The sequence below is a fragment of the Phoca vitulina genome, unplaced genomic scaffold, assembly GCF_004348235.1.
Source record: "Phoca vitulina isolate PV1807 unplaced genomic scaffold, GSC_HSeal_1.0 scaffold71, whole genome shotgun sequence".
NCBI classification, from domain to species: Eukaryota; Metazoa; Chordata; class Mammalia; order Carnivora; family Phocidae; genus Phoca; species Phoca vitulina.
Window position 1 is genome coordinate 2857686 of NW_022589774.1, and position 22059 is coordinate 2879744.

A 22059-nucleotide genomic window follows, 5' to 3' on the forward strand; every position below is an offset into this window, starting at 1 on the left:
AAAAGCCCATATTAGGAAAATGGAAACTGTCTCCTCACCATCAAATTCTCCCTGGAGAGCTCCCCAAGACAGTCCCTAGTCTGAAACATCCCAGATAAAGAGACTCTTTCCTCCCGACAATCCTGACAATCCTTCCTTCTTTGAGGGATCCCTCAGAGGCCTGGGCAAGGTTGGGCCCACAGAGGGCCAGTCACCAGCTGGTGGGTGATGGGACCTGTCTCTGTTCCTCCCACTGCCCCCATCCCCTCTGGCCCTTGCACTCCCTAGAGTGCCTCCCACAGTATATGTGTCCTTAGCACACAGCTGGGAGTCTGCTGGGCAGGCACTGGGTACATGCTTGCTGAATGGGGGACATTCTTCCCAGGTATCACACAGAGGGCTAGGGTGGCCTTGGGGTCCTCTCAGCACCACCAGCACACAGAAGATGTGCAAAAAGATGTAAGCAGTCCATTCACCACATCTCATGGCGAGCCCCTGCAGGAGACTAAAGACCCACATGAGGAAGGCAGGGAGATCAGGGTGGGGGCTGGCTTGCCCCTGGCCGGGGTCAAGACGCCAGAATAAAAATGAGACATCATAGATCATCTACCTCCACAGCTACTCACAAAAACTCATTTTAGCCAATAGTTTTCGCCTCTGCCTATTGCAACTTTTTTTTTTTAAGATTTCTATTTATATGAAAGAGCGAGAGAGAGAGAGTGGAGGGGTGGGGAGAATCTCAAGCAGACTTCCCACTGAGCACAGAACCCAACACAGGGCTCCATCTCACGATCCCAAGATCAGGACCTGAGCCGAAACCAAGAGTCAGATGCTTAACTAATTGAGCCACCCAGGTGCCCCTGCAACTTTTTATCAGAACTGAGAAAGGTGGGCAAGCTTGAAAATAGTGTTCCTGCTTCCTGGCATTCTCCGGGGAACTGGCCAAGTTATAATGAGATATTCAGTGCCAGAGAGCAGAGATGAGAATCAACAGAAGGCTTCTGGATAATCTATATTATGGTTAATACAATGTCATAGAATAGCCAAGAAATACTATTACCAACACATGTAAAACTCAATGCAAAGAAGAAAAATTCACAAAATACCATTACTTCAAAAGCCCATTGGCTTTTGTGTCTCTCTCTACTCCTCAAGGACTTCTGGGCCTGAGTGCCAGGGTGACTGGCCAGGGAGCAGCATGACCCCTCGGCACAAACGCAGGCTGTGGTCCACCTCCCCCACCACCAGAGATCCCAGTTCTGGCATCGGCCCAACCCCGTGAGCGTGCGGTAGGGATGCACGTGTGCAGATGCGCACAGGCAAAGCAAGATAAAAGAGAGCCCCATAAATCCAGTAAGACATCAGCAGTTGTCCTGAACAAAGGTTGTTTAGAATGCGAGTTTACAAGGATAATTGCCACCACATTACACAGAGCGCAATAACTTTGTTGTTAGCACAACCATTTGTCAGACGTGTCACACGGAAAGTGGAACAGCTATAACTGTAAGTGACAGATTGATGAAAAATGGCTGATTTCCAAAGCACCTGGTCCCCTGAGTCTGTATCGTAATCTTGTTCTTAAATTAAAACCACAACAACAACAAGCATACAAAACTTTCCACTGAAGGAACTGTCGGCTTATTAAAATGGACGGAGAGAATCTTCAAGGGGTCTGTGAGTCAGGGCCCGAGGCTGGCCGTCTGTGTTCTCAGACCACACGATCGCAGGTGGGTTCTATGGGAAGAGCCTGGCTTTTAATTCACAGGGGCCTGGATCCAAACAAAGCCTGTCTCTCCCGCTTACCAGCCCCACGTTCTTAGGAAGGAAGTTACCTTTCTCAGTCCATTTCCTTACAAGATGGAGATAATAACCTCTAAGTACAGAGTGGTTATGAGCAGCAGAAATCATGTATGGAGCGCTCATCACGGCACCTGGCATATAACGAGTGTTTGGGAAATGGGGTTACAGTTAAGTAGGCTTGCCTACTGAAACATCGCGCTTGGTTGCATAATGCAGAGGTGACTGCCTGTGTACTGTCACCCTTTTTTAAAAAAGAAATGGAAATATCATAAAGCTCTGAGAAGACAGAGAGAGAAAAGAGGTGATAATAATCGTTCGAGGTTTTCCTTGGAGACTATACCCAGGAAATCATGCTCTCCATACAAGAATGATTTTGGAAAAACAAACTGCTTACCTTTTTTTTTAAGATTTTATTTATTTATTTGAGAGAAAGAGAGAGACAGAGAAAGTGTGCAGGTGTGCACGAGTTGGGGAGGGGCAGAGGGTGAGGGACAAGCAGACCCCACGGAGCACAGAGCCTGACATGGGGCTCAATCCCACGACCCTGCGATCATGACTTGAGCCTAAATCAAGAGTCAGCTGCTCAATCGACTGAGCCACTCAGGCGCCCCTGCTTATCTTTACTATATGCCACCAGAACCATTCTCTTTCTTCTTTTCTTCCAGGTAAAAAGTTGCAACAAAGTCTCCTCATATCTGAAAGTCTTTGGAGAGCCCATGACATGGGGCCCATTTCCTAACTGACCACCCTTAGCAGATTTCCTGCAATGCATATCATGAGGTATTTCGATGGAATGTCTCCTCTCCCCACCTTAGAGGCAGAAACTGGGCCCAGAACACGGCACATCTGGTTGCTTACCTGGTGCCCCAAGTTTCACAAAAATGCTGCAAGCACTACCTAGAAAACTAGTGCAGTTAAGGCTGAAACTGTCCTAGAAGAGCGAAGGTTTTAAATCCTTTTACATGACATGAGAAAGCACCTCAAGTTTAATTAAGCTAAAGCAATTAGCCACCCACAGATACTTAAAGCTGCTTCCCATGGTCAGGCAATCATCTCTATTAAGACCCATTTGAAAGTAAGAAGCAAACCCAAAAGCTCTATCAGCACACCTTTCCCACAAATCAATTAGACCTAGACACACTGAGTGAATACTCAGGCGAGCTCTGTGCCTTGCAGAGACGGCTCCTATGGAAGAACCGCATCAGACACGATGAGCTGGTTGCAGACAAGGAGGAGGCAAGCAGCCAATGTGACAACTGGGGGTCATAAAGCCCCTTCACAGAGAGGGATGCTGGATCCCTGGTGGGTTGAACAAAGCAAGACAAACTGACGCCTCACGTTTCCTGGTCTTGGAATTCCCTGGTTAGTTTAACAACTGATATGTCAACTCCACTCTGAAGGAGCACAAGGAGCGAAACAGTCTCTGCCTGCTGTAACCAGAGCCCAGCTTCATCGTGTGTGACCAGACTCCTGTCCATACTGATGCTTCATGGGAGGACTGTCCTCGCCCACATCGCCATTTGTCGTTGAAGTGCCAACAGGGTGCACTTAGCAGTTCACAATGAATCCAAGCCATTCGAATGCATATGCTTTCCCCAGCCCAGTGAGGTCTACTTCTCCCTATGACTCCCTTCAATAAAGAGAGTTCATTAATGGTTTCCAGCCCAGACCCGGCATTAGCAACAGCTACGCAATGGTCAATGGGTAAGTGACAGATTGAAGCACCTTCCTCAAGAACTAAGATTGTTTTTGTTTTTCAGTCCAGTCAAGTTAATCCAATAACCCATTACTTCTCAACTGAACAGGAGCCTTTTGTTCTGTGGGGGGGTTTTCTTGGGGGGGCGTTGTTTTGTTTTTTGGATTTGGGAAATTTTTTGGATTTGGGACATCAAAAATGTATGAAAAATAGAAAATTCAATAAAAATATTCCTAGGAGCCACATTACAAAAATTTAAAAGAAATATGAAATTAATCATAATAGAATATTTAACCCACTATATAAAAGTATCATTTCATCATGTAATTAATATAAAAGATAATTAATGAGATATCTCACATTTTTTTCATACATTCTTTTTCTGGTACCATATGGGACTGCGCAGATCTAGAGCTATGTTCAAACTGACACGGAAAGACTTTCACAGTTCACTATTCTATGAGCAAGCAGGTTACCAACTTATAAATATAGCATGATCTCATTATAACTTTATAAAAATCTGTATTTATGTGTTCAGATATGGATAGAAAGTAATCTATAAGGGAGAGGCCAAAGGTAATAATAGTTATCTCTGATAGGCACAATTATGGTTGGTGCTCTTTTGTATCTTCTAAATTTCTTTGCAGTAAACACTTCGCAGCAAATGCTTAAATTATCAGGAAAACTGTAAAGCTCATCTTAAAAAAAAAAAAAAAAAGCCTTTCTTAGTTTCAGTTATTACACTGATCCTGATCCTGCTAGCATTGTAGTCACTGCCCTATTTCCAGCCAATGGAAGGGATGTCCAAACAGTATGCCTCCCGCCCATCCCCCACCCAGCCCCAGCAACTGTCATACTTACAGCCAATCATCATGATGGCCACCGCAAAGATTTTCTCGATGTCTGTGGATGGGGCAATGTTGCCAAAGCCCACGCTGGTAAGGCTGGTCATAGTGAAATACAGCGAGGAGATGTAGACGGAATTCTTGCTGGGGCCACCTTCCCACTTCCCTGAGCCGGACCCGTTAAACTGGTAAGGGGTGCCAATGTCCATCGCCAATTGGTAGAGCCAGCTGTTGTTGCGGATGGTCTTGGTGTCTTCATCAAAGATCTCGTAGTCGCCAATGCTGTACCAAATGCAGGCCATCCAGTGAGCAGCCAGCCCAAACACACACACCAGCAAGACCAGCACAGCAGCTCCGTATTCAATGTAGTGATCCAGCTTACGGGCCACTCGCCCCAGACGAAGCAGCCGAACGACCTTCAGTGAGCTAAACAAGCTGCTGATGCCCTGGGAAAAGAGGAGCAGAGCATTAGGGCCAAGAACCAAAGATACTACTACTCCTTGCCTCCTCCCCACCTGGGCTGTTTCCTTCAGCATAGTGTATTTCCACAAGATGCAACAGTATGCAACCCTCTAAAAAATGTTTTAAAATAAGTCACGATATGGAGAAATGCTCAGACACAGTCATGCACAATATAATTAGAATTTTATTCCAAGATATATGAAAGGGAGATTTTGATTTACTTTTTTCTACTTCCATTAAAAAGCAGATAACAAAACAAAAAAACAAGAAAAAATTATAATTTTATTCTAATTTATTCTAATTATTATGATAAGTATACAAATATATATGAGCATTTTTCATATCTTTACTATTTTAAAACAATTTTAAGGGTTATGTAATATTTCATACTCAGTAATATGAAATATTTTAAGAATTGTATATTTATTTCATATTGTATAATATTTCATTCTAATTATACTGTACATAAGTTTACAAGTATTTATGTGTTCAAAAAATGGCTAGGAAACACTGGAGAGAAATGTAAAATATTGATAGTGGTTACCAATGCACTGTCGAATTACAGAATTACAGGAAATTTTTTGTTATATTTGTATATATTTTTGTTACACTTGAATATATTTAATTTCTATAATTGAAATTATTACTTTAACAGTTAGAAAAATATATATATATATTTAAAAAGCAAACACAGTTTTTTTAAAAAAAGATAAAAATGAACTAAAGAAACGGCTGAGAAAATAAAGAACTAAGATTCTGTTTTCTCAGGAAACAAATTCTTTGAAGCTACATCACTCCTGTCAGGCCAGGGATTATACAATCAGACACCATATAGTTAAACACAATCAATCAAGGAATCTCCGAGCTAGAAGGAAACTTCTGATTTCAGCTGGTCAAGCCTCCTGCCATTCTGCAGGTCTCTTCTCCAAATAGTGATTCTCTAAGGGAATAGTGGTAGTGAAAAGAACATCAGAGTAGAAATCTGGAAAACAGGGTTTGAGACGCAAGTAAACCACTAACTTGCTATGTGAATTTGAACAATTCTATTGCCTCTCTCATCTAGACAATGAGGGAACTGGACTAGAGGAAATGCTAAAATCACAGAAGCCACTGCATTTAGAACCGCAAAATTCCTATTCCAAAGTGATTCCAAGGTGTAGGGAAGGGAGATTTCCATTAGCTTTTCCTACATTGATTAACAAACAAATAAACAAGCACACAAAATAGAGACATTTATTGGCACCATAACTTTGGTCTCCCTTACACAGCAATAATCCAACAGCAGGATGATCCCTTCACCAACTAGAATGAATGCGTTTACACCATTCTAAACACTGGACAGTTTCCAGGTCACTGCTAGTCTCTGTTGTCCCCTGTTCCCTTAATAACAACCCCCAAGGGTCAGTTTATGTTACAGACAGAAGGAAAATGTGTAAACGCTTTCTGATAAGCCTGTGTCAGAGACTCACCAAGGCTGCTTCCTCTTCCTGAACACCCAGCTAAACGACGTCTCCCAGCCTCTTCCCATCTGGGTGGGTCTCTGAGACTGGTTCTCAGCAATGGATATGAGGCAAAATGTGTGTCATTTCCAAGTCAAGGCAGTTAAGAGTAAGTGTGCTTTCTCTTCCCCTTGGCATGCCTTCCAGATGAGGCTAGTGAGACCCTGAGGACAAGTATTAAAGATGGTGGACACAGAATATGGAAGAAGCCTGTGTCCCTGAAAGACTACGTGGATGGAATACCCTGTCCCCACCAATCAATGTGAATCATATTATGATGTGGATGAACAATGAAACCTCTGAAATAAGCCACTGAAACTTCAGGGGATATTTGGTACAGTAGCTATTATTAGCCTTCCCTGACATGTGAACGCACAGACCGTATGTGGCGTAGCCTGTCAATAAAGACCACAGATCAGGCTGCCACACAAATTATTTTTGTTAAGGTGAGGGTGGGGGAGGTGGGGTTTATTGCACCTTTTAAAAAATAAAACAAATAAACAACAATTCTGTAGCCATAAAACTTAGAAAAGAAACAATCACTTCTTGTCCAACATACACCAGCAAATAAATAATAGTGGATTCTTCTAGGCCAACAGACCACATCCCCAGGGTCAACTCTGACAAAGTTTATCTTTGGCTTGTCCAGTACTCCTTTTCTGGGTCCCCTTTACCCTCCATGTGCTTTTCTTTAAAAACTGCCATGCAGGAAAAGCTAAGAAAACCCCCATATTAAGGTGCAAAAGACTGATGAGGGTAAATGGATATCCTCTCTCCAGAGGGCATCTGCATTTCAACAGAGAAACCAACCTGTTTCTAAGGTGGAATTAAAAGTACCCACAGCCTGGATAAAGCAGATATTTTAGGAGGCAAAGGAGCCTTTTTGATGACTCAGAAATCAAACACATGTAAGCAGCCACCTACTCTCCACCTGTTCATAAGGAGGTTCCTGAGATCATCTTTCAAAGCAGTTCTACTCTGAAGAAGAACTTATTACCCAGGGTAAAACTGCCTTGTCATTTTTCCTCACTCATATTTAATTCAAAGCAACATTTAAGGAGAACCTACTACATACTCCTTGTGCTAATGCCACAGGGAAGAGATTAAAATGATGCTGTCTTTGTCTTCTTGTTCACTGTTGTGGCTCCCGTGCCTGGCATGGGGAAGAGGCATGATAGGAAGAAAGAAGGAGGAAGCAAGAGCATAATAACCAGTGAAAGAGGCAAGATATTAGTGAAAGATACTTCTACCTAATTGTCAGAGAACCTGATTGCTGAGAGGGAGCACAGATGTCATCTAGTCCAGCCCTCTGAGTCCAGTGATGCCTTCCAGCGCTCCCTAAGGAACACTCATTCAGCTTCTCCTTGAACTCCCCCTTTAACTACTACATCTCTAAGATCCCATTCTGGCTGTCATTCATGGACATGAACAACTGGGCCTCCATGACCTTTCTTATCTCCCTCTGTTCCACCTGTACTTCATCCCTCCTCCCTTCTCCATCCCCTCCCAATGGCCACTCAACACATGCAACCACTACCCAAAGGCCTGCTATCCTCTAGCCATACACTCCAGGCGTTTTGGGCATCTCGCACAGTGGATGCACACTTGCATCTCTGTGCCTGCTCAGATGAGACCCTCAGCCCAGAAGGCCCAGCCTCCCCTTCTCTACCAGCGAGTACACTGTTATCCTTCAGGTCTGCCACTACCTCTACCCTAAAGCCTTCCATGACTACCCTGGAGTCACAACCAATCACTCACCCCTCGATGTGTCCATGGTATTCTGTATCCATTACCAACTGAACACATTGCTTTGCACTATAGTTTTCCCAACCACAGTAGGCACTACATCTTCCTGAAGACAGAAGCCATTTGCTATTCATTTTAGAAGCCTCCTGTATTGGGTTGAATAGTGTCCCCTCCAAATTCATGTCTTTCCCAGAACCTCAGAATGTGACCTTATTTGGAAATGGGGTTGTTGTGGGTATAATCAGTTAAGAAGAGGTCATACTTAACCTAGTATGACTGATGTCCTTATAGAAAGAGAAGAGCCAGACACACAGAGAGAAAACCAGGTGTTCTCTACCAATGCAGAGATTGAAGTGATGTGTCTTCAAGCCAAGGAACGCCAAGGATTACCAGCAAGAGCAGAAGCTAAGAGAAAGGCAGGAACAGATTCTCTCCTAGAGCCTTCAGAGAGAACATGGCCCTACTGACACTTTGACTTCAGATTTCTAGCTTCCAGAACTGTGAGAGAATAAATTTCTATTGTATTAAGCCACCCAGTTTGTGGTAATTTGTCACAGTTGCCCTGGGGAACTAATATACCTACAGAGGATCTAAATCTAGCACCTTTTCAGAAAGGGTCTGAAACATTTTCTAAACAGAATTGAGAGTTTGGATTATTAGAGAATTCTTTCTCATTTTCAGAAGCCTCTGGAACAACATAAAATAAGCACTTCCTCACTGTGTTATTCATCTGTGTACACTAATACGCTATTACACGGTTTCATATAAGTTCTCTCCTATTGCACTAACAGCTGGAATTCTAGCTACTTAAAATCATTTCAAGCTATTAATTTGCATTTTTTTCTTATTTGCCTGAAGTTCAGTAGATGAGATAAATAAACAGAATACTCCAAGCTTTTTTTTTTAATTTTAGTATGCTAAAAACATGACAGCCACCATATGGTAGAGAATCACATTTCCCCAGGGACTTCTTGTATCAGAAAACCTATCTCACATTCCACATTGTTCCAGAAAGTTCTTTATCACAACCTTAAAATTATGAAGAACCAAGACTTTCAAGATGAATCAACATGGATGAAGGGACGGTGCGGTGCTGGTGAACCTCATCACTGAAGCCAACAAATATGATGCAAGGAAGCCCTTCTAGATCCTCAGTAACCTCAGCTGCAGCAATACTGATGCCATGCAAATTTTAATGGACATTCAAATTCATGTGTTTGTGAACTATCAAGTTTTACCTATTCGCCCAGACTACATAAATTATTTCATTAACTTGGACTATACCTTACTTTCTCAATTAGCCCAATTCACCAACTTTGGGTTCATTTTTTTTTTTTTTTTCTGTCATATGCATGGAGAGAACACTGATCCAGACTAAGGACAATGTGCTACTGAAAAAAACCATTCAGTCTTTCAGGTCCTTGACTAGTTCAACCTCACATGATTACTCTTCGCCTGCATCCTCCTGCAGCTAAAGGCCTCCTTCGCATGCTTCCCTGTGAGTCTTCTGGAACCCATCTTCATGCGTAAAGAAATTCCCAGTCTCAACGTCCTCCTGGACTGTTCCCACCATCTTCTTGCTTTAGTTCTCCCCGAGCACTCTGCTTTTCCCCATGCTTCCCCTGTACATCCTGGAGTTAGGAGCAGGGAGTTTTCAATCTCCACACTTTCATTTTCAAGAGCTGGTTGGTACTCCAAAAAAAAAAAAAAAAATCCCTTCCTTTAAGATTCATGCCATCCAGCAAAAACACCTCCTCATTACGGCCATCTGATTATTGACGGCTAACATCTGTTGAATGCTTACAAATATGCCAGAATTTAGGTAATCTTTCACTAATTATCCCACTTATCAACTTCTTCCTTTCATCCTTTAAAATCTTTGCACCTGAATTTCCAGCCCAGCTCCTGCTATCAGCATGGGAGCATTCAACATCCATGGGGAAAACTCATTCAACACTCCTGCTTCTCTATTCCCAGTGACCTTCACCCCCTCTCCATATCCTGAGTCTGGTCATCACTGGAAACCACTCCCTATCTGACACCAGCATTCAACACAATGATTACATGCTTCCATTTCTCTGTTCTCTCCTTTATTCCCACCCAACCCAATCTACTCTTTGGCTTCTTTTTGATATCTTTTCTTTTCTAACCATTGACTCTCCAGATTTCACTTCTTTTCCCATCAAACTAGACCCTGTTACATCACTTCCAGGACTCTCTCCTTACCAACCAACAACCTTTCTCCTTGCCCTCTTGCCAAACTCAGCATTGCATGGGATCCAACAGCAGGTACCGAGCTGTCATTTCCATTCTCAGCTGGGTTCCTGGATGCTTCTCACCCATCCTTTTTCTCTTCCTTGAACAACCCTTTCTCCCCTTCACATCAATAGATATTCTAAATCTTCACTACTCTTTTCAAGATCCCACCTGACCTGTGCCATTCTCATTCTCAGCCAACGTTATCTCCCAACTCACAGAGAAAGTACAGGTCATTAGTATCAACTCTCCCTCTACATCCCACCTCAACAAATACAAGTATGTGCATTTGCACCATCCTTCCACACTGCACCAAATCCATTCCTCTACCCACTCACGGACATCACTCCATCAACTATCCACCTCCTCTCCCTTCTCTGCCTTTGTCTTCAAACCTCCCTCTCAGGGACGAATTTCTCTTAGACTATAATCACACTGCTGTTTCAAGATCTATGCAACTTTCCAGATATATCAACTCTCCTCCTCTTCCTAATATTCCTTCCTGAAACCATAATCAATACACAATGGCTCAATTTCCTCATTTCCCACTCATTTCTCAACCCACTGCATTCAGATGTCTATTCCCACCGCTTCCCAGAATCTACTATCTTGAAGGTCACCACTTGCCTTCTTATTGCTATACCTTCAGCATTTGACACCTGCTATGGACATTTAACATTCTTTAAGGCCACACAGCATCTAAATTGTCTTTCTGCATGTGAGGAATCACTACCCTACAAATAGAATTTGTTTCCCACCCCAGAAGCTGAAGATAACCACAAATCTTCTTTCTCCAACCCTCACTGCAGCTGAAGTGTGAGCACATGACCTACAATCTGCCACCAGTGACTCCCACCCCATCACTGAATAGTATCTAATGGAGAAACAATGTAGGACCCTTTTTGCAAGAGCCTGGCAGCATCACCTAGTTCCCAGAGGTAGCAGTGAGTTGTTCCAGAATTGGTGGCCAGGCTCCCCTGGTGGTGATATCAGCCCTGCACACTGCAAGTCCACATCCAGTAGCAGCAGTGACTTATTCACAGGACCAGTTCTGCAATATGATTTTGCCAGATAGCCTCCAAATATTTTCCTGGTCTTTCTAAACATTCTCTGAGTACCTAACATCCTTTTCATAAACTTTTTCTTCCTTTTATTTGCCTTGAACCCTAACTACTCAAAATTGCGAATGAGATGTCACACACAGAAACCAAATCCTCCGTGTGTGGCTGTGATGGTTAATTTTATGTCTCAACGTGACTGGAACACAGGGTATCCACACATTTGGTTAAACATTATTCTGGGTGTGTCCATGAGGATGTTTCTGGATTGAGATTAACATTTGAATCCATACACTGAATAAAACAGCCTGCCCTCCCTAGTGTGGGTGGGCCTCCTCCAAGCCACTAGAGGCCTGAATAAAACAAAAACTTGGGTAAGGGAAAATTCATACTCTCTGCCTAACTGTTTTCGAGCTGGGACCTCAGTCTTCTCCTGCACTCAGACTAGAACTTACACCACCAGCTCTCCTGGGTCTCTAGCTTGCAGGTGGCAGATAATGGGACTTCTCAGCGTCCATAATCCTTGACAGTGTTAATGGAAGAAAGGTCAAGAATGGCAAGCTTAAGACTCAACACAGAGTCATCTCTCTGTGATGCCTCTCCCTGACACCCACAAAGTTGAACATGCCCTCTAGATTCCCACGACTGGTCCTTGATTCATTCTTTCAACAAACACTTATTGAGCACTTTAAAATGGGGCACACATGATTTCCAGCACTGATGACAGATCAGCGGCAAACCAGACCAAAATCCTCACCCTTCTGGAACTTTCTTTTAATTGGGAAAGACAGACGATAAATAGAATAAATAAGGAAAATAAATGGTATGGGATAAAAAGATGAAAAATTAAGCAGGAAAATAAGTATAAAAAGTAACAAGAAGAGGGGGTGATGTTCAGCATTAAACAGGGTTGTGAAGGAAAACTTCCCTGAGATCTTGGCATTTAAGTAAAGGCCCAGTGGAGATGAGAATGTGGACCCAAGAGTATCTAAGGGAAGCATGTTCCAGAAAGAGCAATCAGCAAGTACAAATGTCCTGAGGCAGGAATGTCACAATGTCTTTATATTAGGCTGACACAGCCCCCTGAGGTCACGAAGCACACATTTAGTAAGAGTAATAATTAGCGTCTGTTGAATACTTACTAAGTGTCAGGCACAGTAAGGACTTTACAAGGATTACCTCACTTAATCCTCATAACCTTGGGAGGTAAATATATTATACACCCAATCCACAGATAAAGAAACTGATGTTTTCATTTGTCCAGTATCACACAGGTAGAAAGTGGTGGACCTAGAATTAGAACCCTGATCAACTGACTCCCAAGTGTATGCCCTTAATTCCTTGCTCTAATTTCCCACCATTAAAGTTCTAGCTCCTCTCAGTTGCTCAATATATGTTTATTGAGTGGAAACCTACACTGACACTCACAAGGAGAATTTGTGACAGTCGCAAACCTAGTGGCCTGGCATGAGGATATACTACTTTATTAACAGAGCTTGGTTTGTTTGTCGTCTTTAAAACAGAGATGACTTCGGGCGCCTGGGTGGCTCAGATGGTTAAGCGTCTGCCTTCGGCTTGGGTCATGACGCGGAGTCCTGGGATCGAGCCCCACGTCGGGCTCCTGGCTCAGGGGGAAGCCTGCTTCTCCTTCTCCCTCCTGCCTCTCCCCGTGCTCAATGTCTCTCTCTCTCTGTATCTCTGTGTCTCAAATGAACAAATAAAATCTTAAAAAATAAAATAAAATAAAACAAAACAGAGATGACTTCAAGAATAAATGTTCCATGATGATCCCACCACTCTGAAAACTGCAGATCCATTTCAACTACCTAATGCAATAAAAATTGGCTTACCAGATCTTATTGGAAGTTACTCATTGAAGCTTAAACACAATTTGCTTCCCTTCCATTGTTTCCACATTTTATTTTCAGCTTGTTGAATTCAATTCCATGATCATTTCCTGAAAGCCTAGTGCAGGAAGACACAGCCAAGAGCTACCAGGGGTACAAAAATAAACATGCAATGCCCTGCCCTCACGATGCCTACAATCAGGCCACAGAGAAAACACAGCCCACAGATGACAGCAGTGAGCAGCAAACACAAGTCAGCTGCTGCCATCAAGGCTGAATTCCAAGGCCAGTTCCTGTACATAAAGGGAATTGTTTTCTACTTCACTTAACAGGTCTGTTGACCATATTCAGGAGGAGGATGTGGTTACTGAGTTTAAGGGGAGCTTCCTAACCAGGAACGGGATAGCTTGCAACCCTGCATTTGTTTAATCTGATAATGTATCCAAAGGACATATCTGCAGACTCCATAAAAAATCACTGAAGGAAGTTTAGAAACATCGCTTAAAACCATCCACTTTCCTTCTGTTGACAATTCAAACCTTGAAACAAACTGTGTATTCAGTTGCAATATTAAACCATCGGGCTCTTTTTCTTTCTAGAGGCACCAAAAATTGAAATCTTTCACTGGCCAAATAAAACCCTAGGTCTACAGAATAGAGAGTCTGGTTTTGTCAAGCCGCATCTTTGTCTTTCACAGAATCCTCATCTCAGGTTCTTTTCTTCCAGGGAACTGAAATGAATCCAAATAGCCTGGACTGTACTTTCTCTCCTACTAAAAGAAACAATAAATACATGTTGTGCTTACAGCTGTGACATTTCTGCAGAATTAGCCATGCCCTTAATTTGCTTTAAGCTAATCTGATTTAAATTCTCAGAGACAACAACATGTCAGGGTCCGGTGTAGGTGAAAATCCCAGTGACTTTCGTGAGGGCTGTGTGTGTAGGAGTTTCAGCACTGGGGCCTGAGGAGGGCTTTGGTCCACATATCACTGCTTGGCCAGAGCTCCTGATCCGGAACGGTGTGGACATTATGAAAGCATCACCTCACCAAGTAGCATGTGAGTAGCATGTGAGCACGCGGCTGGGGCCCCCTGACCACATGTGATAACACTGTCTATTTAATGGTGAGGGAGGTGGAGATCAGTCCCTATGCAGTCTAATTTGGCTTTAAAAAACACACTCCCTCCCTCCTCAGACATAATCCACTTTCAGCCTCAGCGTCACCCAAAATTAAGCCTCCAGTCAGAAGGTGAAGTCCCCAGACGCTATACATGAGCCCCCGAATGCACTGCCTCCAGACAAGCCCCAGGAATCTGTGGTATGGCCTTGAGGCCTCCACCGGGGTGTTGAGGAGGGAAGGCTCGAGCAGCTGGTTGGACGTGTGAAGAGTTCCCCAGAATCTGGGGAGCCTGGAATAGCCCAGCCTCCTGGGTTGTCTCTGTGAGAGCCGGGGCGGGTGCAAAGTATCCCAGTGCTCAGGGACTAGCTCACAGCACTGGGCAAACAAATACCCGGGGGGCAGAGCAGCCTCAGGACAAGAGCGAGACAAGCCACGGGCACACTTCTGGTGGACCACTGGGGCCACCAAAGCAGGGTCCCTGGAGCAGGCCGTGGGGGTGGGCTTAGCCCCAGGACACGGTGTGTGACTGACACACTGGGTACTGGGAAAGGGACAGGAAGAAACAAGACTCTCAGGCAGACTGAGTGGCCGTAACTTAAGGGACCCGTAGGTTAAAGGTAATAAGAACCCCCTCCAGCTAGAAACGTCAGTGTTTCGCCCCTAGTATTATTCATTGTTTTAACTCTGCCTCATCTTCACAAATAGATTTAAAGCCCTCGAGGGCTCTTGTTTCTCGCAGCCTCAGCAGTGAACAGTGATGGGACCGCTAATCATTCTAGACTCTTTCATTCCGTGAAGCAACTGACATACACAGAGTTCTACTCTCCTGCCATCTGGCCCTCTGAGGGTAAGTCTCTGTAGGAATGTTCTAAGGAAAAGTTATGGCTCCTTTAAGAGGCTTCTGGTAAATAGAGAGTTCTAAACTTTCTGGCAGCAGGCAGAAGTAAGAATAGTCACCATTTTTTGTGGTTAAAATAATCGGTAGCTACAACTGTTGAGACTAAGAGAAGCCATAGAGAAAAGAAATTATCTTCTCATTAGAAAAAAAAAGTCACTGTGAGAAGTGCCATGCACACCCAAAGCCACATGTGGGACTCGGGCATAGAACCAGGCCCTTGCCTCTGGCACGCTTCTTACCACCTCCGTGACCCTACCCGGTCACCCAACCTCTCTGAGCTTCACTTCTTCACCTGTCAAGTGGGGAAAATGCACCTACACAGGGTTAATGTTCACAAAAGTATGTTATTCGGGAGATGGTCACCTCACTCTCCTTCGGCTATAGAAGTCCAGCCAAAAAAAGAGCAAGAGAGAGAGAGAGTCACAAGGGAGAAACTATTTGCCCTCAGTAAAAAGAAAAGATCTGAAATGTCAGAAAGAAGTTACCTCTAAGTGAGGATGAATTAAGAAGGAAAATAATGACCCCTCCCTGAAAAGTTGAGAACAACCAGTCAAGGGCATTTGGCCAAAATCGCCATGTTAAGGGGAAGGAAGGCAGGCAGGGGGCCTTGTGCCTCTGGCCACGCAGAGCCCCAGGCTCACTTGATAAGGACAGGAGAGGCCCAGGATACCTGCAAAACTAACAGAACACAATCTGTAAATCTAGGTGTTTGTATTTCTAAACTCACTTTAAAAGATCTAGCACTTCTCTGACTACCATGATTAGAAATAATTAAAATTACAAACATGCCACTTACAAGTTTATTTTAATGGAAAAGTTGGATGCGGGCCCCGACCTGTCAGCCCCATCCTGCTAAGTAACAGCAAACAATCACAGCCATAATTTACTAAGCACTTGGAACAGGGCAAGGAATCCTAACTCTTAGTCTTATATTCATCAAATCACTTAATTCTCGTAACTATTCTAGAGGATAATATAATTCTCCCCGTTTTATCGGAATGTTTGGACTTTTTATGAACTAACTGATGGACAAAGAGCCATGAAGGATGATGTGTGTTGACTGCAATCAGATTTTTAAAAACAGGTTATACGCAATTAATGAATCATTGACCACTACATCAAAAACTTATGATGGGGATGCCTGGGTGGCTCAGTCATTAAGCGTCTGCCTTCTGCTCAGGTCATGATCCCAGAGTCCTGGGATCAAGTCCCACATCAGGCTCCTTGCTCAGCAAGGAGCCTGCTTCTCCCTCTGTCTGCCTCTGTCTCTCTCTCTGACAAATAAATAAAATCTAAAATCTTAAAAAAAAAAAAGTGTTATTATTCATATTTTTTAAAAAAACTTACAATGTACTATATGCTGGCTAACTGAACATAATAAAAAAATAAAAATAAAAAAATAAAATTGCTTAAGGCCAATGGAAAAATAATACATACATACATACATACATACATACATACATACAAGCAATGAAATCAGACTCCCGCTTCTATGGCTGTTCCAAAGACAGAAACCAGCCTACTATTCTCCTCCAATCACTCAGGAAGTCCTCCGCCAAAGCCAAGTTGACCATAGTAGGAGAGACTGATGATTCCCACCTTCTCTTCAAGCAGCAAGTAGGCTGGGTGTACATACAGCAAGCAGCAGAATGAAAAAGTAAAAAACAAAAGCAGTGCTAGGATAAAGAGATGATGCTCCTTCCATTGCCTAAAGATTAATGCCATGAAAAACCTTAGACTTGGACCCTGCTGCATTTGGACAGACTAAGGATTCTAGACAAGGTGACCTGCAGACAGGCAGGATGGCATGCTAGGACTACCCAGGGCAGCACCTCGTGTACATTCACTGGGGACTCCATCGATGTGGGTTTCCCACACGTAACAGGTCCAGTGACAGCAAACTGGCTTCAGTTCTTCACGTGCTGTTGATTATTTAAATCACTTCACCTATGTGAAACAAAATGGGCACTAAGAGACTCCCAAGACTCTCAGTCCCACCCCAGAAGAGGCCTCTGAGAACCAGAGGGGGAAAGAGGCTGACCCAAAGGCCAGGGGCCAAGCTGGAGCCGCTCCAAAAGGCTCTTGACTCCACCTGACTCACAGAACTATAATGAGGCTATAGCAAAATAATTCATGGGGACATCTTTTGGAGAGTTAAAATCAAAAGCTTGACAAATGAGTGCTGTTGGAGGTGGTGGTATTATGTACAAATGATTTTTAAAGTCATAATGCATTTACAGACAATAATTTAAACCCCTTCCTGGTGGTACCAGGACACAATCCCATCTTCATACAGAACAGAGCTCTCAGCTGCAAAGCCCTCCAGGCAAGCAGACAGAGCTGCAGTTCCCCAGACCACAAAGCAGATGGCCAAAGGAGGCTGCCAAGGGGTAGGACTGTGGAATGGCCCAGATGTCAATGGAGGGCTGAGGACATGAGCCTCAGCTCGGGAGTCCTGGCATCACAGAACTCTGGGTCAGGAGGTGACTCCAGGGATCATGGAGCTGCTACTGTCTTCAGGGTTCATCCCTATTGTAACAGGTGTCAGAATTTCATTCCTTTTTATGGATGAATAATATTCCATTGTGCATAATTCCCCACTTTTTTCCAGTTTAACTGAGACATAATTGACATTCAGCACTGTATAAGTTTAGGGTGCACAGCATGATGATTTGACTTACTTTGGTATCATGACCACAGTAAGTTTAGTTAATATCCATCACCTCATATAGATTAAAAAAATTTTTTTTTCCTTGTGATAAAAACTCTTAGGATTTACTCCCTTAGCAACTTTCCTATACATCATACAGCAGTGTTAGCTATAATCATGTGTTGTACATTAGATCCCTAGCACTTATTATCTTATAATTGGAAATTTGTGCCTTTTGACCACTTCCCTCCTATTCCCCCTCGCCACCTCTGGCAACCACAAATCTAACCTCTTTTTCTGTGAGTTTGGGTTTTTACACCTTTTTTAAAACTTCCACATGTAAGTGATATCATACAATACTTATTTTTCTCTGTCTGACTTACTTCATTTATCATAATGCCCTCAAGGTCCATCTATGTTGTCATAAGTGACAAGATTCCCTGTTCTTTTTATGGCTGAATTTTCATTGTATATATATATATATATATATATATATATATATATATATATATATATACCACAATTTCTTTATCCATTTGTCTATCTATGGACACTGAGGTTGTTTCCATGTCTTGGCTGTCATAAATAATGCTGCTATGATCATGGGTGCAGGTATCTTTTCTTTTTTTTTTTTTTAAGATTTTATTTTTATTTATTTGACAGAGAGACAGACAGCAAGAGAAGGAACACAAGCAGGGGGAGTGGGAGAGGGAGAAGCAGGCTTCCCGCTGAGCAGGGAGCCCAATGCGGGGCTTGATCCCAGGACCCTGAGATCATGACCTGAGCTGAAGGCAGACGCTTAATGACTGAGCCACCCAGGCGCCCCCCGGGTGCAGGTATCTTTTCAAGTTAGTATTTTCATTTCCTCTGGATATACAGACAAGAGTGCAATTTCTGGATCATAGGGTAGTTCTATTTTTAATTTTTTGAAGAACCTCCATACTGTTTTCCATAGTGGTGGCACCAGTTTTATACCACATTTTGCTTATCCATTCCCCTGCTGATGGACACTTGAAATGTTTCCACTGAGCCACTGTGAATAATGGTGCTACGAATCAGTGAACAAATATCTGTTTTCAGTCCCCAAGGTTTGCAGCAATTTTTTAAGATATTTATTTATTTGAGAGAGAGAGAGAGAGACAGCGTGTGAGCAGGGGGAGGAGCAGAGGGAGAGGGACAAGTGGACTCCATGCTGAGCACAGAGCCTGATGCAGGGCTCGATCCCATGACCCTGAGATCATGACCTGAGCTGAAATCAAGAGTTGGACGCTTAACCGACTGAGCCACCCACGTGCCCCAAGGTTGCAGTAATTTAAACACTTTTTTGTTTTTAATACTTGCAAAGCATTTGGTACATCCCAGGCACTGCATGTTATACCATGAGCTCATTTAATTCTCATAACTCCTATAAGGTAGGAACCACGATTATCCCCATTTTACAGAGGAGAAACTGAGGCACAGAGGGGTTAAGTAACTTGCACAAGATTACAAAGTGAGCTAAGTTGTCCTAGCTGGATTCAAACCAGGCCATCCAGCTCAGGGTCACTAGGAGGGCAGGGCAGGGACAAGAAGAGCAACAATTATACCAAATGGGCCTTCCAATGACTTCTGCTCAGAATGAAAGCCGAAGTCCTCACCGTGGTCATGAGGCCCATATATTCTGCACTGCTCTCTCTCCTACTTCAGGACATCTCCAACCTCTTTTCCTACCATTGCCCACTCCCTCCCTCCCACCCCCTAAGTCATACAGAACTTTTGTTGTTCCTCAGGCATGTCAGGTAGGCTCCCACCTCAGAGCCTCCTCACTTGCTTTCCCTCTGCCCAGGACTCCTGTACCCCAACATCCCCAATATCCCTCATTCACTGAGGGGCCATTTCCCAAATGCTACCTTCTCACACAATGCCTTCTCTGACCCGCCTGCGAAATCACAACGCCCAGCCCAACATGCCCACCCTCTCCGCCTTCCCTATTTCATTTTTCTCCAGAGCATTTATCAGATTTAACATATGGGAGGCTTAACCTTTTGTTTGTTGACTGTCCCCATGTCCTGGAATATAAACACCAAGCGGAGGGGCACTGCTCTATCCTCAGCACCTAGAACACTGTAGCAGACCCTCTCTAATGATTCGTTGAATGAATGAATACATAGTGTCCACCCAGCACTTAACAGTTTACAAAGCTCTTCCACGAATATGATCCCACTTGGTTTTCATGAAATAACGGAAAATGTCTTAGTGCAATCGTACCATGAAGACCAGGCTTTCTACGTCCCACTGGTCTGGGAGCACGTTCCTGGTGGCCTGAGGCGTGGCGCGTGCTTTCCAGGGGGGTGGGGGAATTAGGGAACACCAGGCCAGAAAATAGCCAGAGGATACCCAGTCCAGTCTTGGAAGCCTGGACGGCACCCCAGTCTGCCTCGAGGAGGGCAAGATGCCCTGCCCCTCCCTAGCAAAAGCCCGGAGGCAACACCATGTCTCCAAATCAGAAATCCTTCTCCATTGCTTCACTCTGTGACCAAAACTAGGGCAGTTTTGTGAGGCAGAGAAACGCTGAGACACTCCTGGTTTTAGAAACTCCTGTATTACTCATCCAGCTTTAGATGCAGAAATACATCGTGCTGCCTTCTCTGCGGCATCAGCGACAGCCCGAAGACAGATCTCACGATAAACAGGGAAGCAGCGTGTCCCCAAATTTGTGTCTTATACTCCAGCTCGACTATGCCCATTCACCTGTCCCAAACTTCCACCTGAAGTCAATAAAAACCAGCTCAAGCAATAGCTCTTCAAAGAAGCATGGTCTGAATCTGCCTCTTCCTCCACTCCACCCCACCCACCCCCACTCTAGAATTAATCTCTTGTCACTGAATTCCCATTGCATTTTGTACCATTATTATTACATTCATCATGTCCTACCTTTGACAAAATTTTTGCTGTACATCTTGATCTCTTACTACATATAGAACCCCTTTCTAAGCAAAAGAACATGGTTCTTTCTCCTTGATATGTCCCTGGCATCCAGTGCAGTCCTACCACATAGCAGACACGTAGTAATTGATTCCAGAACGAATCAACAAATGATCAGCTATTGACAGGAACATGACAAGCTTTGGCTAATACCCCACCCTTATCCTCAGACTTAGATTTCTATAAGAGCCCCCTCTCCAGGACTCTCTGACTGAATGTGACCTACACATTCCTATCATCTTACACTTTTTTCGTCAAATAACTCTCCTACACAAAAACCCATTTGTTGGTATTGTAAACTGACTGCCTCTTTGAGAATATAATACCCTCAAATCATATCAAGAATCTTCAAAGATTCATATCCTTTGTCCAGTAATCCTTTTACTGGACCTTAACAGTTTGGAAAAAAATCTAAAAGAGGGGTTCCTGGCTGGCTCAGTCGGTAGGACATGTGATTCTCGATCTCAGGGTTGTGAGTTGAAGCCCCATGTTAGGTGTGGAAATTGCTTAAAAGTAAAATCTTAAAAAAAAAAAATCTAGGGGTGCCTGGGTGGCTCAGATGGTTAGGCATCTGCCTTCTGCTCAGGTCATGATCCCAGGGTCCTGGTTTCAAGTCCCACATCGGGCTCCCTGCTCAGCGGGGAGTCTGCTTCTCCCTCTCCTTCTGTCCCTCCCCCTGCTTATGCTCTCACTCGAGTTCTCTCTCTCTCAAATAAATAAATAAATAAAATCCTTAAAAAAATATCTAAAAGACAAAACACCCATTCCAGGAACCTGGATGTCATCTTCGATTTGGTTTTCTTCTCACTGATCCCCCTACATACAGGCAACCATGGAGTTCTATTCATTTTGCCTCCAGTGGTTTCTGGAACCAGTACACTTTTTTCCATCCACACTGACACATTCGTCTCCCACCTGGATTGCTGCACCAGCTGCCCCAACTGGCCCTCTGCCTTTGACTTACCCCACCTAATTTATCCTCTGTACTGCGACTCGATCATTCTCTCTAAAAAGGCAGTTCTGATCGCAATCCTCTCGCACTCAGACTCATCAATGCCCTCCCCATTGGGGTACACAAGACTCTTGTGATAGGTCCCCGATCTGCTCCTCCTGCCTTCTCTCTCCCCACCTTTTCCTACACCTACACTCCAGCCACAGTGAACAACATGAAATCCTTAGATGTGCTAGGTGCGTCTCATGGCCTGTCCTTCACACAGGCTGGCCCCCAGGCCTAAAATA

General features: G+C 43.8%; 1 protein-coding gene across 3 annotated transcripts in view; it reads right to left on the minus strand.

Moving 5' to 3' along the window:
• Positions 1-22059, minus strand: part of KCNH1 (potassium voltage-gated channel subfamily H member 1) — a 355938-nt gene that overhangs the window by 218846 nt on the left and 115033 nt on the right. For all 3 annotated transcript variants that reach the window (XM_032393107.1, XM_032393106.1, XM_032393108.1), the window contains one exon: positions 4337-4766. In XM_032393107.1, the coding sequence (XP_032248998.1) occupies positions 4337-4766 (430 nt within the window). The remainder of the gene's footprint in view (positions 1-4336; positions 4767-22059) is intronic.